General features: G+C 59.1%; 1 protein-coding gene across 9 annotated transcripts in view; it reads left to right on the top strand.

The window, feature by feature from the left end:
* LMF1 (lipase maturation factor 1) overlaps nt 1–13,820 on the top strand; it is a 93,333-nt gene extending 79,513 nt beyond the window's left edge. For 2 of the 9 annotated variants that reach the window (XM_047837737.1, XM_047837739.1), the window contains 5 exons: nt 5,965–6,148; nt 6,376–6,529; nt 6,866–7,049; nt 7,516–7,687; nt 8,012–13,820. In XM_047837737.1, the coding sequence (XP_047693693.1) occupies nt 5,965–6,148; nt 6,376–6,529; nt 6,866–7,049; nt 7,516–7,687; nt 8,012–8,544 (1,227 nt within the window). In that variant the 3' untranslated portion in view covers nt 8,545–13,820. Of the gene's footprint in view, nt 1–5,964; nt 6,149–6,375; nt 6,530–6,865; nt 7,050–7,515; nt 7,688–8,008 lie in introns of all 9 variants that reach the window. The other 7 variants (XR_007147661.1, XR_007147662.1, XM_047837738.1 and 4 more) reach the window with 7 other exon arrangements.
* The last annotated feature ends 8,530 nt before the right edge of the window (nt 13,821–22,350 follow it).

Here is a 22,350-nt window from a genome sequence, read left to right on the forward strand (position 1 = left end):
TAACGGTGCCACACAGGGGCACCAGCGAGCCTCAGAAGGTGGCCCGCGTCTCAAGCCTCAGGCAAGGCCTCGGGGCCTCTGGGGATCACACGCGAGGGGGCAGCTGGCTGCAAACGTCACCCTCTTCGGGGAGTCTGCAGCAGGAGCAAGGGCCCCACAGGAGATGGCCCGGCCTGTGCTGAGCAGCTGGGGAGGGAGGGTCCGCCCAGGCGTGGTCACCAAACCCCAGTTCACTCTGGGCGGATGGGGTTGTGAGCCCCCGTGGCCTGGGCCGTCTGCCCCTCCAGGAAGCCTCAGGTTAGGGCACGGCAGAGGGAGTGGCCAGCAAAGCCTCTTGATGGCACTCAAGTGGAAAACACTGGCGCTCTGCCACAGAAGCGGGAAGAGCAGGGTCCGTCACACCCCCGGCAGCCACCCGCAGGTTTCCCGCCCCGGGCACTGCAGCTGCGGCCAGCGGTCAGCACGAACGGCCCGTCGCCACTGCGGGCCAGCAGCCCTCCTTTCGGCAGCCACGCCACAGTCTGGGGTCGTTTGTTGCCCGAACGATTCTCCTTTAAGGAAATTTAAGACATACTTAATAATTCACGCACGTATGGCCGTTGCGGACTCTGCCCACCCCCCCCCCACCTCCCCCCCACCCCCCGGCACAAACCCAGGTCTCCCGGGAGCTGTGCTGCTGGAACGGTGCTCCGACAGGCCGCGGCCGGCTCTGGACTCCAGCCACCTTCCAGGACCGCTCTGTCACGTGGGCATTTGAGCCCGACACACGATGCCCAGGGGTCTCCACTGGGGACTCGCACCGCTGCGACCCCGGCTCCTGCTCGCGTCGTGAGCCTACTGGTGAGGCTCCCACAACCGAAGCGCGCCTGTGTTTCCTCGGGCTCCTCTCATCTGTGCGCTCAGCATTGTCGTCAAATTAGAATGTTTGCACCTGCCTTCCTGATATTCTCACTGTCACACCTCCCCGGGTATGACAGACCCGTGCCCCTGGGGGCTGCACTTTGGTCGGCGGTGGTCTGGGCCTCAGTTCACAAGGCGGCCCCTGCTCTGTTCCCGCAGTTTGGCGGACTTTTATCGTGTCCGTTTGTCCGAAGTCCTTGCGGTAAATTCTCCATCTCTCGTGTGACCTCTTAAACTCTCAAAGTGCGTTTGGTTCTTTTACGTAGTTTTCCTAGTTCTCTTAATTATGACGACGTTTTCTCATCGATACTTTACTCACAGTAGCCGCTTCAATGCTCTTACCCCCTCGTTGCATATTTTCTCATGTGATTCTACTCCCGTTCCATCCCAGCGGTGGCAGCGTTTCTGCAGGGGTGACCGGACGCCGGCCACCACGGGCCGTGCTAGTGAGCGTCCTCTCGGTGCTGAGTTCTCTCTCCTGACGAGCGGCTAACTGTTCACGGGTCCGTTTCTCCGTCCCGGGGAGGTAGGACATACCCTTCGCCGCAAGGCTGGTCTGGCCCTCACAGGGCCTGCGCCTGGCCAGGGTCTCTGCTGGGTGCCTGGCTTCTTTTCCCCGTGTGAGCTTCCACGTGCCCGTGACTCAGTGGTGGCAGGCCCGAGGGCACCCGGGCCATCCCTGCAGCGCTCGTGTGGCGAGCGCCCGACACCTCGACCTCCCCGGAGTCGGGCTTGCGCCCCTGGGGTTCCCTCCCTGTGCTGAGGCCGCCCAAGTGCCTCGGGGGAGAGCAGAGGCCGGAGCGGTGCCGCGCCACTGGCCGCCATGGCTTGCGGGACGGCCGCCTTACCTGCTCTGTCCCCGCCCGCTGTCCCGCTGCCGCACTATATCCGCCCCTCGGGCCCTTAGCCCGGAGAAGCCCGTTGCCCAGATGCCACTGGGGCTGCCGAGCGATGATAAGGCAGGACAGCCGTGGCCTTGGGTCCCAGAGGCTGACCCCACTTTTCCAGGATGAGGAGGCTGTGGCGGGATGCCAGCTACCATTCCTCTGCCTCGGCCCGTCCCCGTCAGGCTCTACTCGGTGGAAACAGGAGGAAGGGCGTGCGATCGGATTGTTCCGGGGAGGCGGACAGGACGGGGCGTCCCCGTCCTCGGTCTGGGTGTTTACAGACGGAACTCGGGGAGGACACCGGGCCACGTGGTTCTGCCCAGTTCTCAGCTCTGGGGCCAGACCCCATGGCTGCGCCCTGGTGATCTGCCTCCCACGTGCCAAGTGCTGTCGAGAAACCGTGCGACCACCCTGCTCCCCCAACCTCTGTTCCGACGTGGCGAGCAGGCGAGCCCCGACCCGGCCGGCCCCGTGCCACTCCGACTCCAGCCTGCCACTCCACACGCCACCTGTCCTGCCGCGTGTTTGACATCTTTCAGTCTAAACGCTTACACAATCTTTACTGCTAATTCAGCCTGGGACACAAGAGCCCGCCAGAGCCCCCCGAGCCTGTGCCTTGCTCCACTGGGGTGTCCTGGCCCCCTTTCACTCTGACACACGGGTCTCCTTCCCCTTCGGGGGGTTTCTGGAAAGTCCAGCAGGAAGCCCCCGATGCTGCTCAGCCCGTCTCCCTTCCCTCGAGGGTTTGTCAAGTTGCCTTCTGAAGCACCACTCAGATCTCAGCAGAATCCCCCTGCCTTTCCCCTGGTGTTTTTATTCTCGTTGACACACTGGAGAACGTCAACGTTCTCTGCCAGTGAGGCTCCTTTAAGATCAGCGGCTTTAGACTGGGTTTCTCTGGGGTCTCAGAGGCGGCCGTGAGGGGCCAGCGGCGAGACTGGGCCTCGGTACCTGTGCAGGTTCCACCAATTACGCCTGGAGGGGAGCCCCTGGGCCATGTCCCCGGGCACTACGAAGGTCAGCGCTGTGTCTGTAGGCAGAGGTGGGTGCTGGCGGCCAGCAGTGAGAGGGAGGCTGCCGGGCTCTGCGGGGCAGGGGTGCGAACGCCCCACCTAGCCACCCCAGGTGGGCCCCGGTGTCCTGGCTGGGCCAGAGAGGACTTTGAGAACGCACCCCAGTGCGGGCGGGGGGGAGGAGGCAGGGCTCACCGTCTCGGCGGCAGCCGAGCCATAGGGAGCCGCGGAGGGAGCTTCTGCTGGCACCGCGGCCCCGGAGCTGCACCGAGCCTGCCAGCCCCGCGGGGTCCCGACAGAGTGGACCCCCAGTCGACGGCACGGAAAACACGACTTTTGTCAGAAGACGCAGGCAGCTGCCCACAGCCAAGACGGCAGAGAGGAGGCACAGCTTCCCCTCGAGTCACCTGCTGATGCGGCTGGGAGAGCGTCCGGAGCCCCAGGCCCAGGGAGACCAGCACCAGAGGTCAGGCGCCTGGAGGAGGCGGACCAGGATACCGTGCGGCACACTGCCGGGGGAGCCCAGTGTGCCCAGGGCACCTGCCAGCTGGGACCAAGGCCCGGGGGAGAAATCATCTAGGGGCTCGGAACCAAGAATTACTCCTGGGAGAGCCATGAGTCCCTGCCTCTCACGTCCCACCTCGTGATGTACCCTCATCCTTAAAGCTGCTGAGACCCGCTGGAAGCACGGCTCCTCCTGCCAGAGCTTCCTGAGGCTGGCGGTTGTGACCCCACCTTCCTCCCCAGTCGCCAGGACCAGGACCGGCTGCAACCACAACTCGGGAAATGAGGGGCTGGGGCGTCAGCTGGGACTCGCCCGCCACAGAGAAGAGCAGAGTGGCCCCCAGCACCCATGGGCCACACGGGGAGACCTGACCTCGACGCCCCGCTCCGAGCCGTCCCACGGTGAGGTCGCTGCACGGGGAGACGGCCTGCTCGGCTTGGTGATGGCCACTGGCTTGTCCAGGCCGTAGTCGCTGCCGAGGTCTGTCTATCTGCTCACGTGTGCGGATGACTGGCTCGGATTCTTCTCGCCTCTGGGCCGATTCTGCTGCTTTCTGGCTTCCTCTTTTTCTCAAAGTCCCTCCTAAAGCAGGTCCGTCTGGCCACTCCCATCCTCACGTCTCCTCGGGGCGTATGCGGCAGGCAGCTCGTCTCCTGTGAGCGTGTCAACTCCTGCCCCGTCCTGCCTCCCTACCCCCCTTTCCCCCCCGCCCCCGGACTTGCGGGCCGCGGCCATCCCAGGGCAGGTCCCGGGTGCGAGCGGGGCCGCCGGCCTACAACGGGGTCTGGGTGCAGAGGAGTCCCCAGCCTCACCCCACATGCAAGAAGCTAATTCGCAACTAAACACATGACGTTTACACCCGTGTGGCCCCAGAGTAACCAAGCGTCTCTCGGGACGCGTCTCAGGACACACAGAGCACTGCTTGTAAAGCTTCTAAAAAACTTGTCACTTGTAATTTTGTGAAAATGTCAACTGCAACCCGATGCCCTGACAGAAGCAGTCTGCTGGCTGGAAACGACGGGAACGCACGCACATCTAACAGGCCCCACAGGGACACCCCAGCACTGCTCCGTGGGGCACACCGAGACCCTGCGGGCTTTGCTGGGCCCCGCACGCCCGAGCCCCACTGCACACGTGGCCGCGGGTCTCGGGACACCGAGGTTTCGTGCCTGCCACGTTCGGGGACAGGCAGAGTGACAGAAGGCAGAGGTCAGCTCACAGGTCTTGGGGGGGGGTGGGCGGACGACACAGGCACCAGGGGAGTATCTGGAGTGGAACTTTCTAGGTTTTATGGTGGTTTACACAAGAGTCAGCATTTGTCAAGAGCCTGAACTATACGCCTTTATCATCTGTGTCAAGAGAACGGACTTAGAAAGTAAGGACGCACGTTTGCCAGAAGCTCACGGCTGCTGCTGCCCTCGCGGCCTGCTCCTGCCGGGTTCCCGAGTCCGAGCCGCTCTGAAGGCACCCGTCCATCCCCAGGGAGCGGCAGCCCAGGGCATCGGCGCCTCCTTGGAGGACCAGCCTCACAGGACCCTCCCCGCTCAGGTCGGGCGCGTCTGGCTGAGCCGTGCAGCCCAGGGGGGTGTGGGTCTCTGAGGCCGGATTCGCGGCCCCGTGTCCGTGAAAGCGGTGCAGGCCCAGCAGCCTCCCCACCCCTCCCCCTCCAGTGCCCACTGACAGGGCTGTAATCGGGCCTGATTATTTTCAAGTCACTAAAACAACTTAAACATGTGCAGCTGCCAGAAGGAACTTTCCCCATTTCTGGCTGGGATGCAGCCGTGACAGCCAGCATCTCGCCGGAAAACAGGCTGGGTGTGCGGGAAAACCCCAGGCTGTTGGCACTCCGTCCGCTCACAGATTCTGTGACCTTACTTCTCACAGCCAAGGTGCTAAGTCGCTTTTAGGGATGAGCCCTATCGGCAAACTGCCACAGCCTGGGTAGTGGGAAGTCGGCAGACAAGTGGTAAAGCCGGTGGCGGTTTCTCCCCAAGCACATCTGGACTTCCTTGACCCCGGGTCGCCCCAGACCCTGCAGCAGAACCAGCCTCTCGGGATGGACGATGGCCAGCCCCGGCTCAGGCTGAGAGCGTGCCGGCGGTCCAGCCCCACTGAAGCCGAACCCGAGTGGAGGCCGGCCACGCTATCCCAACAAGCGCCCCGGGCCCTGGCCAGCCTTTTATGTGGTCACTCAGGACGTGCCTCGGGGACCGCTGGCTGTGGAGGATGGGGTGGCCGCACAGGCGCCCCCCACCCCTAACTTCCGGGTAAGCAGCCAGAGCCCCGTTCCCCTCCCGCGTGACTTGGGCACAGGTCCCCGGGGGCTGCCGCGGGCCTGTACTCGTCGACGGTCACCACAGCAATTGCCCCAACGCAACCTACGGCATCAAACAGCGCAAGACCAGCTGGCGGTCCCGTGGGTGGGAACCGGGCAGCCCCCGAGGCCGGGTTCCACTCAAAGCTCTGGGAAGAACCCGCCTCCGAGATCAGCTAGGGCATGGACACCCTGATGAGAGAGAGGGGTCCACACCTTGCACACCCCATGTTTCTCCAAGGGCCACCCACACTAGGCTGCCTCATCCTGGGCAGAGGGTGCCACGGTCGAGGTCCTTGGTGAGCACCCCTGCCCTGGGCTCAGGCGCTGCCCCGCCCCCTCCAGGTGGTCCTCGTCATCAGCGGGAACCTGAGCTTCCTGAACTGGCTGACCATGGTGCCCAGCGTCGCCTGCTTCGATGACGCCGCTCTGGGGTTCTTGTTCCCCTCCGGGCCTGGGGGCCTCAAGGACCGAGTCCGGAAGATGCAGGAAGAGGTGGCCCGAGGGGCCCGGCCCACCCTAAGATACGGTGAGTGGACACCCCCGCCGTGGACAGAAGCCCTTGGTCCCCAGGATGGGAACAACCAGCCCATCAGAAAGCATCCACATCAGCCTCAGAGAGCGTCCTGGCTCGGGCTTCCGGGCTGCGCCAGGCCCTTCCCTCGGCTCCTGTGAGCCCACAGGCGCCCCTCCCTGGCGGGCAGCTGGCCTAGAGTGAGGCTCACCCCACCATCCCCCTCCCTGCCCGCCCCCCAGGCTGCGTGGTGCGGCAGGCAGTGCACGTGGCACTAGGCATCCTGGTGGCCTGGCTCAGTGTCCCCGTGGTCCTCAACCTGCTGAGTCCCGCGCAGGTCATGAACACCTCCTTCAACTCCCTGAGGATCGTCAACACATACGGCGCCTTCGGAAGGTACGTGCGAGGTCTCTCCTCGCCCCGTCCGCCGTGTGCGCACGTGCGACCCAAGGTCCCTCACGGAGACCCACCCCAACCTTCCAAGGGGGCAGCCTTGGTCTAGGGCAGGCTCGTGGGGAGGTGGGTGGGAACCGGGCAGCGCCAGAGGCCGGAACCGCCGTGTCCGGAGGCCGGGTTCCACTCAAAGCTCTGGGAAGAACCTGCCTCCGAGATCAGCCGGGGCGTGGACACCCCAGTCTCAGCCGGGTCTGCTCAGGAGAGAAGCCACGGTGCAGAGGCACAGCAGCCACCACCGTCATGTGCCCAAAGCCCCCCGCCTCGGTCTCCCCACAGCATCACCAAGGAGCGCACGGAGGTCATCCTGCAGGGCACGGCCAGCCCCAACGCCAGCGCGCCGGACGCCGTGTGGGAGGACTATGGGTTCAAGTGCAAGCCGGGTGACCTGGGGCGGCGGCCGTGCCTCATCTCTCCGTACCACTACCGCCTGGACTGGCTCATGTGGTTCGCGGCCTTCCAGGTAAGGGCCTCTCCTGCTCCCGGCGCATTCCCAAGGCCACGACGCCCTTAGTGGGGGTGAGCCCTTGCCTCACGCGGCCCCCTGGGACAGGACGCGGCCGAGAAGGCCAGCGTCAGGGTGTCAGCGGGGGCCTCGTTCACTCAAGGACAGCCTCAGGAAGACGCCTCACACGAGACCCCGGGGCCGGCAGGTGACAACACTGACAGGCCCGTGCCCACTGCATCCAAGGACAGGACAGTATGACGGGAGCTGGGCCCTGAGAGGAACGGTCCACGGGCACCTGCCCCACGGCCAAGAGCAGGGAGTGAGCGGCCCTTCCAGAGAGGAACCCAGACGGAGAAAGTGGGAGGGTGGGCCCAGCCCCCAGGAGAGACTAACCCCAACCACACTTGGGGAGAGGGGGCGGTGAGGAAGCAGCAAGCTGAGGGTCCCGGGGACCACGGCTTAACGGTTCTGGCCCATCCAGGGGGCCCCCCACGTGCCCGGCTCTGTGCCCACAGCCAGAGCCTCCTTTCTCACCCCCAGACCTACGAGCACAACGAGTGGATCATTCACCTGGCAGGGAAGCTCCTGGCCAACGACAGGGAGGCTCTGTCCCTACTGGCCTTCAACCCTTTCAAGGACAGGGCCCCCCCCAGGTAAGAACCCTTTCCTGGACAGCCCAGCGTGCCGTGCCCTCAGCACTCTCTCAGCGCTGCTCCTACAAATGCGGGCACCCCCAGCCATGCCCCAAACACCTGAAAACATGCCTGAGTGCCAACGTCCCCACGCTCTGGACCCCCCACCTTGATTGGCACTGCTCGCCTGCATCAGAGGGCAGGGTGTGGCACTGAGTGTCGAGCCCTTCCTTTTCCAGGGGTCACCTGCCCCCCCCCCCCCCCCCCCCCGCAGCCTCTCCTTCCAAGGAGCAGCCGCTCGACAGGCAAGGGGCCAGGCTGCCCGACACAAGTCTTCCCTTGCAGGTGGGTCCGGGGAGAGCACTACAGGTACAAGTTCAGCCGCCTGGGGGGCCGGCATGCTGCGGCAGGCAGGTGGTGGGTCCGGAAGAGGATCGGCCCCTACTTCCCCCCACTCAGCCTGCGAGACCTGGAGGGCTACTTCCGGTCCCGGGACTGGCCGCTCCCGGAGCTGGAGTAGTGCCGGTCCCGGACCAGTGCGCGGAGGAATAAAGCAGGAAGGCCCGGCTACCTGGGTGAGGTCTTGTGCGCCCGGGGAACCGCCACCCACTCACACAGAGGAGGGGGTCCCGGGGCGACTCGTGCTGGCCTCCAGAGTCAGTCCCTGGGCCGCCGGGTCCCCTTCCTTACAGATGGAGTTCTCTGCGGAGAGCCTGCCCCCGGTCCCTTTGCCGGTCACCAGTACCGCCCTGACCCCACCGTGTCCACCAGCACCAGGGCGCTGGGTCCACACAGGCCCCCGGCCCCGGGGCACCCGAACCCCATCACGTGCCTGGCGGGGCCACAGGGAAGCTGCCACTCCCGACCTGTGCTCTTAGCAGCCCCTGGTGCTGCCCCCACGCCCAGGAGGTGCCCGGGAGAGGGAGACGCCACGGCTCCTGCCCGCCGCTTGTGCCTGCCCCCTTCTCAGAACCTGCACGCCTCCCCCTCCCCCAGCTCCAGGGTCCAGAGGCACAGACAGAAGCCCTTTGTTCCTCCCTAGGCGAGCCCCCTCCCACCCCCCGGCGCGTGAGTGACCGTGGAGCCTCCTGCTCCCTGACCCCCGCCCTGGGAGTGCCCACGGCGGCAATTCCGAGGACTGACGGGCGCAAGTTAAACTACGTAGATTATTCCTTGCCAGGCGTCCTTCTGGGGGTCTCTGCCACATGACGTGGACTGCGGCCCCACATCGTTACTGCCTGATGTTAGCCGGGAGCACACACGACTCCCACCCCACGGCGGCGCCCCTGCCGATCAGGTAGCCCGACTCCCTGCCCTAGCTGCCCCTCCCCCTCCCCGCACCCATCCGGAGCGCCTGGCCACCCCAGGGAGGGTCCCGGCGGGAACGAGGTGCTTCAGGCAGGAGGCCCGGCCGAGGGGGGCACAAGCGCGGGTCTGTGTGGAGGGCCCCCACACACACACAGCCCGCCGGGTGGGGGGGGGGGGGGGGGCGGCCAGCCGGTCCAGGTGCCAACAGAGAGGCCGTGTTCCTGCTCCCGGGGACACAGGCTCCCTGTGTCTGGCTCAGGACAGACGGGGCCTCAGACGAGGAGCCTGGAGCCAGCGAGTCTGCCCGCGGCGGCCGCACGGAGCTGCCCACCAGCCCGCCGTGGCCTGGGCAGCCCTTCCTAGGGGGCTGTCCCGGGAGCTCTGCTGCTGGGTGGGGGCACGGGGCGGGCGGGCGGCCTGGGGAGACTCCGCCGCCAGAACCACCGCAGGCCCCTGGCAGCTCTCGTTCTCGTTCCCGTCCCGTACTGTGGGCTCACCACACCCCTGCCCGCGGGCGCCACGCCAAGCCTCCTCCACCTCTCCCGGGACAGGCCTTCGGGGCACACCGGCCCTCAGACGAGACAAACATCCGCTCGCCCAGAGGGCCGCTGCAAGGGACACACGACATCTCCCACGGCCCGTACCCTCCCAGAGGCCCAGGGTGCCCCAGCCTCCACCTTCACAGCCTGTCCTGAGGCCCATCATCTCCCTCCTGACACCCCACCCCTCCTCCACTCGAAATCCTCCCGTGGCCCCAGCCTCACTGAGCACAAGCCTGGGGTCGCGCCGTGGCCCCCGTTCCTCACGCCCACCGGTGCCGGACCGCAGGGCCTTTGCTCTGGCAGCTCCCGTGCCACCTCCACACAGCCCACCCCCCTTGAGGGCCACCTCACCCTGCCTTCGCCGGACCCCAAGCCGCTCCTCCCAGGGCCGAGCGACACCGATACGGGCCTGCTGGATAAAATGTCCACCTGACAAAGGAGAAAGGTCCCAAATCCGCATCTACTCAGCCTGACCCTGCGCTCTCTGGGAAGCTGTTTCTTGGTCAACCCAAGAGAAACTTCAGGGGCTGGGGCTCCGGGACACGTGGGGACATTAGCTCACCCTGCCTGGGCGGTGGGTGCAGGTGGACCGGGTGCCTCCTCTACCCACCCCCGGCTCCACCGTAGAAAAATCGTCTCCCGGGGGCGGGGGCGGGGCTCTCTTCTCACTGGGAACAGACAGACACGGAGGTCAGGCTCAGGTCAACGCTAGATATGCTGCCCGCACCTCCCGGGGTACAAGGCTCGAGGGAAGGGCCTGGCCCCCGGGAGCCGAGCCCGCCCAAGCCAGGGACAGACTGGCTGACCACGTGCGGGCCAGGGGCGGGGGAACCTTCCCTTTCCGAGAGGGTTTTCGCTCGGCATCGGTGACATGTGAAGGTCGAGCGGTGCTCCTCTCGACCTCGCTCGGACCACAGACCTGCGGGCGCAGGAGTTCCGGGCCCTGCCCGCCACCGCAGGCCTCCTGCATCTGCACCGGGAAGGCCCCCGTGCTCTGCCCCCGGGGCCGCCGGGTTGCGTCTGCACAGGGTCCACACACTTCAGGCCCCGTGGCTCTGCGGACGGACACAATGACAAATTCGAGAAGGGCGCAGATTTCTAAAACCTGCCGGGTGGGCCCGGGCAGCCTGAGTGGCCGTTAGCCATCACTGTTCCGCTCAGCTGCTTTTGCGATTACTCACGGGTCACCGGCCTCTGCCGTCTGTGGGGTGACGGCCCTTCCCTGCTCCCGAGGCTCACCTGGGGCTGGTCTTTCTTACCGCCTTCTCGGTCTCGCAGCACCGGCGCCGGGTTTTCCAGCCAGCGTCCCCGGCCCTAGCGCACAGACACTCGTTCTTCGTGCCTGCCACCTTGCGGGGGTTCCACTGGTGCCATCTTGGACTGAAAACTTCACTTCTTCCTGTTCCTCCTTCTGACCTCGAGGGAGTGGAGCCGAGGGCCCCATGGCTCAGCTGGACACTGTGGGCCTGGTCTGTGGGTTCTAGAACCGCTGCCTTTCCCTTCAACCCATCCAAAGACAGCTGGGGATTTTAGTTTCCAGAAAAAAGGACTTGGGGCTACCTTTTGACTGTCTTCTATTTTACCCCATGCGTTCGCCACCCCCAGGACTCCCCTCCACCTCAGGCCCCCGCATCCTTAGGACCGACGTCCCTCTGGGAAGGACACCTTCGCCAGACGTGAGGTGGCTGCTTGCCTCCCTCTGCGGACAAGTCCCCTTGCTCCGCAGCACAACACCCTGGGCCCTGGGCCGCTCCCCAAGTCGACCTCCCTGCCCTGTACCCTCAGGGCATAAAGATGCCTTTGTCCTCAGGGAACTGCTTCCAAAGCCACTGAGTAAAGCAAACTGACCTTTAAAACTCCTAAAGTAATCCATGAAATCGACAAGCCTTTAGTCTAACACACAGGAAAAAAAAAAAGATGCAGAAAACTAAAATCAGAAAAAAGAGATCGGGAGCATTACTACTAACCTTAAATAAAAAGAACTTTAGGATTACTAAGAGCAACAGTATGCCGACAAATGAGATCGCGTCGACGAAACAGACAAAATCCTAGAGACGCACCGACTACCAAAAGTGACTCGGGAAAAAACAAAGTTGTAAAAGATCTATAACAAGAGAGTGGATCAGTAATCAAAAACCTCCCAATAAATAAAAACACTGGACCAATGGCTTCACTGCTGAATTCTGCCAAGAATTTAAAAGAGCATTAACACCGATTCTTCCCAAACTCTTCCAAAAAACTCGGAAAAGGGAACGCTTCCTAAGTCCTCTCGTGAAGCCAGTTTTACTTGATAACAAAGCCAAAAACACCAGTATCCCTTAAACATACAGAGCGGAAAGTCCTCAACAAAATACTAGCAAAGTAACAGCATGACCAGAGAGGATTCTATGCCACGGCCAAGTGGGATTCTGCCCCAGGAGTGCCAGAGCGGCTCAACCTCAGAAAATCCATCACCGCGGTCCGCGCATCCGCATCGACAGAACACGGCGGGTGGGGCACGCACAGTCCTCTCAGCAGATGCAGGAAAAGCATCTGACAAAACCCAGCCGCCTTTCAGGATAAGAGCCGCTCAGAAAACTTCCTCAACATAATACAAGGTGGTCAGCCACAGCCCACAGCCCACGTCATTCTCAATAACGAAAGACTGAAAGCTTTCCCCCCAAGATCAGAGCTGAAACCAGAATGTCCGCGGTCATCGGAGCCACCCAGCACTGCACTCGAATTCCAACGAGGGCAGGTAGTTGAGGAAAATTGAAGTATAACCACCTCTGTTCACAAATGACATGATCCCACAGACAGAAAATTCCGAAGATCTACAAAAACAAACACAAAAACCCCACGTGACACTGGAGCTAATAAACTAACTCAGCAAACCCGCAGGGTACAAGACGGACACACAGAAATCAGACACACCAGCAATGAACAATTTGGCAAAGAAACTAAGGCAACGATTGCATTTACGAGTGCAGTCAAAAGATAAAATACCTACCAAAAAACGTAACCAAGGAGGTAAACGACCTACATGCTGAAAACTACATAACACTGCTGGAAAACCTTCAAAAGACCTAAGTCGGTGAGAAGCATGCCCATCCACCAACCGTGTGGCTGTAGCGTCAAGATGACAGTACTACCCAAAGTATCTAAAGACGCAGTGAAATCTCTACCAAAATTCCGTTGGCTTTTTTTGGAGAAATGGAAAAAAAGCCAATGCTCAAATTCACTTGGAACTGCAAAGGGCCCCAAATAACAAAACAATCTTAAAAAGTTGGAGGACTCGCATTTCCTGATATGAAAACTTACTCCAAGCTACAGTTATCAAAACGGTGTGGTCCTGGCATAGCGACAGACACGCGGACCAGAAGGGAACGGAGAGCTAACAGACCCTCACACATATGGTCAAATGATTTTAGACAAGGGTGCCAAGGCCACTCAGGGAGAGGGCAGTCTTTTCAACAAATGGTGCTGGGAAAGCAGGATCTAAGCACTAAACGATGAAGTTGGGCCCTTACCCCACACCATATTCAAAAATTAACTCCAAATGGATGAAAGAGCGGCAATTATTAAAAGTCCCAGAAAAAAAAATAGATTTACCAATGGATTCTTAGATGGGATGCCAACAGCAGAAGCAACAAAAGGAAAACCAGATAAATTGGACACCATCAAAATTTTAAACTTTTGTGCCTCTAAGAACGTTATCAGCAAAGTGAAAAGACAACCCACACAGTGGGAGAAAATATTTGCAAGTCATAGATTTGATAAAAGTCTAGGATCAAGGATAAATAGAGAACTCTTACGTATAAACCACAAAAAAGACAAACCAATTCAAAAGGACTTGATTAGCCATTTCTCCAAGAAAGGCACACAACTGGCCAAAAAGCACATGAAAAGATCCTCGACATCCTCAGTCGCTGGGAAATGCACATGAAAACCACAACGGGATATTACTTCACACCCACTATAATGGCTCTGATTTTTTTAATAAACATGACAAGTATTGGCAAGGATGTGGAGAAATTGGAGCTTCTGTATCTTGCAGGTGGGGATGTGAAGGACACAGCCACTGTGGAGACAGCCAGGCAGCACCTAGGAGGTTAAACGTGGATCAACGACCACATGACCCAGCAATTCCACTTGGGTGCGTGTGTCCAAAAGAGTTCGAAACAGGGAGTCAGACAGATACTCGTGCATGAATGTTCACAACAGCCAAAAGGTGAAAACCCCGATGTCCACCAACAGACGAACACATGAACAAAATGTGGTCTCTCTGCACGATGGAACAAGGAATAAAGTTTTGTCACCTGCTACAATGTGGAAAACCTTAAAAGTATTGTGCTCCGTGAAATAAGCCAGACACAAAAGGTCACCCATTACATGGCTCTATTTATAGGAAATATCCTCAATAGGTAAGTCTGTAGAGACCGAAAGACTAGTGATCGCTAGAAGCTGGAGCGAGGGGAGAATGAAGAGTGACAGCATCGTGGGTTCCTCTTGACGGGATGAAGCAGTTGGGGACTAGATGGAGGCGGTGGGTCCACAACACTATGATATACATACTCAGTGCCACCACCTGTTCCCTATAAAATGGTTAACTGTGGCAATGCCGTCTTCACCTTAAGTTTTCAAAATGAAACAAAAGCGAAGGAAAGCCTCCTAAGCGTCCCAAGACCCTGGACACCTCCCTGTCTCAGGGGTCCAGAAACCTCACACTGCCACGATCGAGTGGGAACGCAGGGAGAGCCAGCAGATAAAGCGGCCATCCCTTCTGTGTTAAGTGCATAGGGCTAGATTCCCTCAAGGCCAGGACATAAGGTGGTACTTAGCCAGTGGGATAGAAAGCGGGTGTGCAGAGACAGTGTATGACCGTACACGAACTTTCTTCTAACGGAAGATCTAGGAAGGACAGTTACAGGTACACAAGTACCAATCAGTCGTGGGAAATCTGAGCAGACGGAAGGGCAGCCATGGTTACATTATGTTGGTGAGGCATAAGCCTTTGCCATCCGGATGGCTTCTGCCGAGGCTTCCGCCCTGTGGTTACCTGGTGTCTGCTCAGCACGTAGCATGGATGGGGTTACGCCCCACCTCCTCAGGTGTGTGGTCACCTTGCTCCACTGGGACTGACCTGGCTGGGTTGGCAGCAGCCTCCAGGCTGCGTGGCTCATTGCTGGGGATCCGTATGTGCCCACGTGTTTCTACATAGTCCAAACTGTTACAGCTTCATAATCCTGGCACCTGGTGGTTTCAGCCCCCCAATTCTCAAAACTGCCTATCACTACTGGCCCAGTGCTCAAAACAAGCTGAAGTTCCTTATTCTAATAGTTCACGTGCAAACAGTGGATGGTGTCGTTTCTTCCCTTCCCGCCCTGGTGCCTCTCTTTCTTATCTCTTATCTTTCTTATCGTGTGCTGGCATCCAGGTTGAGGCCCACCATCTCCCTTAGGACCTCATCTTTTTCTTAGCCTAGAAGCTGTCCGTTTAAAAATCTCACTATGGTGAGCTAATCTACTACCCTTTACAAATACTAGGTAAAATGTAAACAAACTTGATATGTGAACTCACAAAAAGAAAAGTGGAAAAATCTGACCCAAGAAGAGAAGCCAAAAAGCCAGAATGGCGCACCCCAGGCTGCAGGGAAGAGGCACCTTGTCCTGACAACGTGGGGACTCCCAACAAAGACCTTCGCATCAAACTAGAACCTTTTCAGGGCCAAACATTTGAGAACAAAACCAGTGGAACCCAATCTGGTTCTTTGAAAATACCAGTGAGATGGATAAACCTCTAGCTACAACGATCAAGGGAAAAAGAGAGAAAAGACAAATTATCTATATCAAGAAGGAAAGCAGGGCCATCACTACAGAGCCAACAAACACTGAAAGGGTATTAACACTATCAACTTTATTCTGCATTAGAGTACTAGATGAAATTTTTTAAAATCCCTGAAAAGACATAAATTACTAAAACTGAGTCACAAAGAAAGAGAAAACCCAAACAGTCTCATAACAATTGAAGGAAATGAATTTGTGATTTAAAACCTCACACAGAAAATTTCAGGCTGAGATGACTTGACTGGTGTATTCTATCCGACGTTTAATGAAAGAATGACATCATCTGCACAAACACTCATACACTGCTGGTCAGAGTATAAAAAAGGTACAACTGCTCTGGAAACGTTTGGCATTTCTGAAAACACTGAGCATAAGCTACCATACAACCCAGCCATTCTAAGTATCTACCCAAGAAAAATGAGAAGACAGACTTGTGAGCCATGCTTTTAGCAGGTTTATTCAGACCAGCCAAATACTGGGAAACAGCCCAGGGGTCCACCAGCAGAAGAGTCGATGAGCCCATTGTGCTCTATCCACACACAAACAATCCTTAGCAATTAGTAGATCATATTATTGACACACATCACCGCACATTTGAACCTCAAAAACATGCTCAACTAATGAATCCAGAGACAAGAAAATATACACCGTATGATTGCATTTATACGGAACTCTTAAGGAGGAAGTCTCAACTGTGGTTACCTGGGGCCACGATGGGCAGGGGCCGACAGAAGAGCAGAACAAGGGAGTTTGCAGGGAGCTAGAAACATTCCAGGTCTCAACTGCGTGGCAGGTAACGTGGCATCTGTCAAAAACCATCAAGCTGTACGCTTCAAGGAGATGCAATTTATGGAAACTGCAATAGACCCTCCAAACAAAGACCTGGTTTGTAGTGTTTTTTTTTTTTTTTTAATTCCCATGATCTAAACACACTGCATCTGATTTCGGCATGGAAGTGGAGAGGGATACACACAGTCAGCTCTCGTGTGGCGGTATAAGCCGGCACCTGCACGCTGTCACCTGTACCTCAATCAAGTTGATTTTGAAAACAAAAGATGACAAAGAAACCCCAAAATATCCCTACACCAGGCTACACTAAGTAACACTGGCAATGCCAAGTCGACAAAGGCACAGAGCACTCACAACACTGGCTCACCTGGGACTCAACAGATGCACGGACAAGTACCTTCGAGGAGGCCTGCGCTGGAGGTCACCAGCACTGTTCCTAAGAGACAAAAACTGCCAGGTCAGCACCAAGAGAAGAACGGACAAACGGGCGTTCGTGGAATACTTCACTGCGGCAAAGAGCACCGACAATCTAGAACCCCTGGCAGACGGGGTGAATGTCACAGGCACGCTGCTGAGCCAGGGGGCCTGAAGCACTGAGGCAAAGGCCGCATGACCGAGTCACAGGTGTAAAGGATGACACTGGGGGCCACACAGGGCCAGGCGTACGGTGGGGGTGGCACAGAGGTCTAGCGGTGTTCCAGCTCTTGGCCGGACGGCAGTTACGCTGACATTCGGTTTGTGGCAGTTTCCTGAGTGCACACATTTTGTGGGCTTTTTCTGTGTGTTCCGATTCACAACTAAAATATTCTAAACACAAAAACCTATGTTTCCATCGTCAAGGGGGAGAGCCTACTTTGTTTCCGGTATTTTATTATCAAGAACCCTACACTGTTGTCCTTTCACAGGCACACACAAGCAAGCGTAACCACAACGGATGTCCGCTCCCCTCCCGAGTCCTGATGCACCTCTGCCCCATCCTCTCGTGTCTCGACTGCGCTCCTCCCCTGCTTGCTGCCACCCCTCCCCACCCGCCGTTTTTCACTCTTTGCAAGTGTTTCTGTCCTCTTTTTAAGCTGCCAGGGTACCTGTTCTGGCCCAGGCAGGGACCCGCAGAGCCCCGCACACCCCTTTTCTCCATGCAGGGCATCAGGGTGGTGACGTGGCTCTCCCGCGAGCGTGAACGTAGCTACCTAAGTTCGCCTGACGCCCTAGGGACACGTGCGAGCCTGACAAAGCTTGCCACCACGGAGAAGACGGACAGGCCCCCGTTCCCGCCCACGGCTCCCTGCAAGGACACCTTGGCTTGAGGCGAAAAGCCAAGGAAGCTGTGACGGGCAAGGCCAACGAGACGAGATGATGCCTCCTGTCGAGGAGCAAACGGTGCCTTTGTCCTCGGGGAGGGTCGCCGGCAGTCACCTCCTCCTTGCGCTGGCTCTGGCGGGCGCTGCACCTGGGCCGTGGAGGGCACTCGGCGCCAGCCCTGCAGCTGGGGCCTTTCTGTGGTGGGCACACATTTGCATCTCAATAACCCCTGATTAATATTTAAGGAGCCAGCTGTCTGTGCCACATGGAAAAAGGGGGGAAAAAAACCCGCCTTGTTCCTTTAAGGGGTGGGCCCAAGACCCTTCATCAAGTGGCCTTCATCTCCCCACCGGGTCTTCACATTCACACGATTCTTCTCCACGAGAAAATACGAAGCGCCATTAGCGAGCTATCAGGGGCCGACTGTGTCCCCATCAATGCCCCTCAGTCCATTGTGGCCGCCGTGCAGCTGCAGGGCTGGCGCGGCAAGCTGCCGGGCTGGGCCCCGTCCCTCTGTCTGTCCGTTGTCATCGGGCACTGCGTCCAGCGTGGCCTGTCACTGCCCCATCCAACGGAAGTGGACAGCATGTTCGGAGCTCAGACCCCGACGTGGGGGCTGAACCAGCCAGCGCCCCCGCCCATCACCGTCCCCCCGACGCCTGCACAGCCGCCGGTGCAGAGAGCCCTCCCCTCGCTGGCCACCGCCCCAGGCCGGGTCCTGGCTCACAAGTCTGCCCAAGAAGCCTCCACTGTGGGTCTCCAGGCAGGTGTCAGTTGCAGCGGGTTAAACAGCGTCCCTCAAGAGGCATGTCCTCCCAGAACCTCAGGACATGACTGTCTTTGGAAAGAGGATCTTTGCAAATACAATTAGCTAAGAGGAGGTCACGCTAGAACACGATGGGCCTTGGATCCGATGTGTGGTGTCCCTGTAGTAAGAGGAGACACGGGGAGAAGACCAGGGGACCCCAAACCTGCGGCCCCCAGTGTCCCACACGCTCTGCGGCAGTGCAGGTAATGACTCTGGGCCCGGAGTGGCCGCTCACAGCCACCCTCCTCGCCAACCTGGTGGCAGGGGCCAGTTGCCTCCTGGACAGCAGCCCCACCGAGAAGGTCGGGGGTGGAGGGCGGCGGGGCCAACAGTCGCCTGGGGACCACCCTCCCAAGCCCTGTCTGGCCCCTTGATCTCCACCCCGTGTGAGTCCCGGGCCCTCTCCAAGCCCTTAGCACCGAGCTAGGAACCACCCAGGGCCCCTCACCCCCACGCAGGGGGGGCTTTCTCCCTCAATACACAGGAGCCCCTGGATCACCGAGTTCCTGGGGGGCTCTGCTGGGCATGCATGGGGGCCTCCACCTGGGGGAGGGGACAGTCCCGGGCCCTGCTTCTTCCACCCCCCCACCCGAGGGCCGGTCCAGAGGAAGCCGCTCGTCCTCAGAGCTCATCATCAAATTCTTCCCCAGACAGCATGGCCAGGTCCCCCAGACCTGGGGCCTCTGGCTCCTGCCCACCCAGCACCTGCCCTCCCTCACGGCAGGTCCAGGCTAGGGGCCGCCGAGATCGTTGGGTTGACTCGACAGTCAGTCCCCTTCCCCAGAGGGAAGGCCACAAGGACAGGCTCTGCACACGCGCCTGCCTAGGAGGGGCCCTGCCCACCCCGCCCCCAAACACCATTCCCCCCCCTGATTCACGTGGGTCCCTGATCTGAAACTCAGCACCTTCCATCTCCCACCCCCACCCGGGGTCCCAGGCGAGGCCAACGTGTGAGGAGCAGAGGAACTCACCTCACCTGATCTCTTCCCTGCCCCTGGGGGCCAGGTGAGTTTGGAGGTTTACAGGCAGGGCTGGGGCAGCCCCAACGTCACTGGCACTCGGGGCTTCTGCAGGGGACAGACAGAGGACAGGCTAGACCAGCGGAAGATTCTTGCCAAACCTCCGATAAAACGTCTGGTCTCCAAGTGTGGGATTTGGAGCTGCAGGTCAGAGCGGTGGGCGGGCCTCCTGGGTCATGGATTTCCCTGAGGAGAGACCCCCTGCTCCCCATTCCCCAGGGAGCGAAAGTGCGGAACGCCTGGAGATGGCCCAGGCACACACACGTGCACTCACGAGCAGGCAGGGGCACGTTGGACAGCACACACTAATATCACAATGTCATACACCGTGTGAACGGCTAGATATTCCAGACCTAGGAATGAGCGCCCAGACCTGACCTTCCGCCCTGTGGGCCCGCAGGCTGCAGCCCGCCAGACCGAGGGCATCTACCCCAAGGGACAGCCTCCAAGCAGCAGCCACCTGCCGGAGCTATCAGCTGCCTTTTCCTTCTACAGCAAGGAACGTAAGCTCCAGGCTTCGAAACGCCAAGGGAGGAGCTCTCTCCGGGTTCCAATGCCCCTTCGAAAGGAAGGTCCAACACCCCAGGGGTGGGGACATCCGAGGCCAGCCCAGAGCCCACACGGTCTTGCTGACCGTCCCTGTGCCCCCACAGGATGCCCAGGAGGGTGGTGCCCGCTGCCTCTCAGGAGCCAGGAAGGTGCCAGGAGGACACGGTCTACTGGGCCCGGCCCCCTGCCCAATCTGCAGCTGCGCTGACTGGCCCCACGCAGGGCGGCTGTGAGCAATGAGCCCACCGCACACAGCCCCCCGGGCTCATTCCACACTCACCCTTCTTGCAAGATCTTGCTGGGGGGACACCTCCTTTCATCCCTGAGCGCTGGGGTGGGGGAAGAGCAGCGAAGCACAGAGGGCCTCCAGGTGGAGGCCGCAGCTCTGGAAGCCTCCAGGCAGCTCTGCCCCCTGACCCCACAGAGATACCACACAGTAGTCCTCCCTTCCCAAGTCCCCAGCGCCAGGGGAGGGCACTCGGGAGGGCTCCATGCCTTCTCGGGGTTGGTTCTCCCCTAGCCCAGCCACGCCCGAATGGCCGGGGCAAGACAGCTGCCAGTGCAGGAGGGACAGCCACATGCAACACAGAAGATGCCAGGTCCCCGGACTCAGTGGGACACACCTTTTTAGGACTGGGGTCTCTGGCTCGGGTTCCAAGAGCAGCTCGGCTCGGGACCAAGATCTAAACGAGGGTGGTCTCCCAGAACAGGCTGGCGGGGAGGCAGGAGGGTGAGAAAGCCCGGCAACGGGGGCGCAGAGTAAACGCGGCCCCCAATGGGCAAGGGGCAAGTCCCATCCCTAGGGATGGGACCTTACTTAGGATCTTTGCTGTTGTGATTAAAGGTCTCAAGAGGAGGTCGTCTTGGCTTACCGGGACAGATCCTGAATCCAGTGACAACCATCCTTACAAGAGACACACAAGAGAGACCACCTGAATACAGAGGCAGAGCCTGGAGGGATGCGGCCACAACCCAAGGGATGCCCGGAGCCCCCAGAGGCAGGAAGGAGCCTCCTCTGGAGCCTCTGGAGAGAGCACGACCCCACAAGGGTCTTCATCTCAAACTCCGGCCTCCAGGACTCTGACAAAACAAGCTCCTGGTGTCCTCAGCTGCCTAGTTCGTGGTAAATAGTTCCAGCAGCCTCAGGACACCAGCACAGCCACCATCCCAGCCGTGATGTGGGCTCAACAAGGCAGCCCCATCGGCCCACGCTTCCTCTAACTGCTCTGGTCAGCCCTGGGGGAACAGCTGCCCCTCAGCCTTGTCGGGACTCACCCTTGACCTTGGGCTACACCTGAGCTACTGAAAGTGAGAAGCAGAAACTTTGATAACTTAGATGGAACGGACCAATCCCTCAAATCCACAAAACGCCAAACTCATCCACATGTTACTAGATATTCAATAATATGTAACTGATAAAGACATTCGATTTGCAGTTAAAATATAAATGTCCAGGTCCAAGTGGTTTAACTGGTGAATTCTGCCAAACATTTAAAGAAAAAACACCAATTCGACCCAATCTCTTCTAGAAAGTACAAAACAAGGGAACACTTCCCAATTCATTTTATCAGGCCAGCATTACCAAAACCAAACCCAGGAAAGACAACACAAAAAAACCACAGACCGACATTATCTCACGAACGTAGAAAAGTCCTTAACAACATACCAGCCGATGCACCAGCTGTAGACACGTAAACGCAGAATCACGTGCCGTGACCAAGTGGGGTTCACCGCAGAAATGCAAGAGTAGCTTGAAAATGGAAAATCAAGGCGTCTGGGTGGCTCCGTCGGTTGAGCCTCCGACTTCAGTTAAGCGTCCGACGTCGGCTCAGGTCATGATCTCACAGTTCCTGGGTTCGAGCCCCACGTCGGGCTCTGTGCTGACAGCTCGAAGCCTGGAGCCTGCTTCCGATTCTGTGTCTCCCTCTCTCTCTCCGCCCCTCCCCACTTGCACTCTGGTCTGTCTGTCTCTCTCTCTCAAAAGTAAACGTTATCAAAAACAATGGAAAATCAATTAAAAGACTAAGAAAAAAACACACAATCGATAGATGCAGAAAGAATACTAGGCAAAATCCAACATGTATTCGTGACCAAAAAAATTTGTTTTACCTCTCAGCAAATTAGCAACAAAGCGTTAAGCTCCTCGGCCTACTGATGAGCTCTACCCCACCACTGCTGCGGTGCCTCCCAGCAGCTTGGGCACAAGACAAGGACGCCTGTCCCGCCACCGCCCTTCAGAGCCACACAGGGAGGGAAGGGAGAGGGGGGAATTACACTGAGTGAAAGAAACCGGACACATGAGGCCACGTACAGACCAGCCGCACTTCACGCGCAGTTTTGGGACAGGTGGGGCCCTTCTGGACAGATGGACAGACCTGAGGGAGCACAAGGAGCTTCCAGGGCAATGGTGGGGGCAGGGGCATGGGTTACTGACGGGCCCTTTTGTCGGAAGCCACAAGCCGTCTGCAGTCACACTCTGTTTCACAGACGGAAGCGTAGGGGACCTCAGCGTGTCTGTGGCCCTCCGTCTCATCAGTACGGA

The sequence above is a fragment of the Prionailurus viverrinus genome, chromosome E3 (genome assembly GCF_022837055.1).
Source record: "Prionailurus viverrinus isolate Anna chromosome E3, UM_Priviv_1.0, whole genome shotgun sequence".
NCBI classification, from domain to species: Eukaryota; Metazoa; Chordata; class Mammalia; order Carnivora; family Felidae; genus Prionailurus; species Prionailurus viverrinus.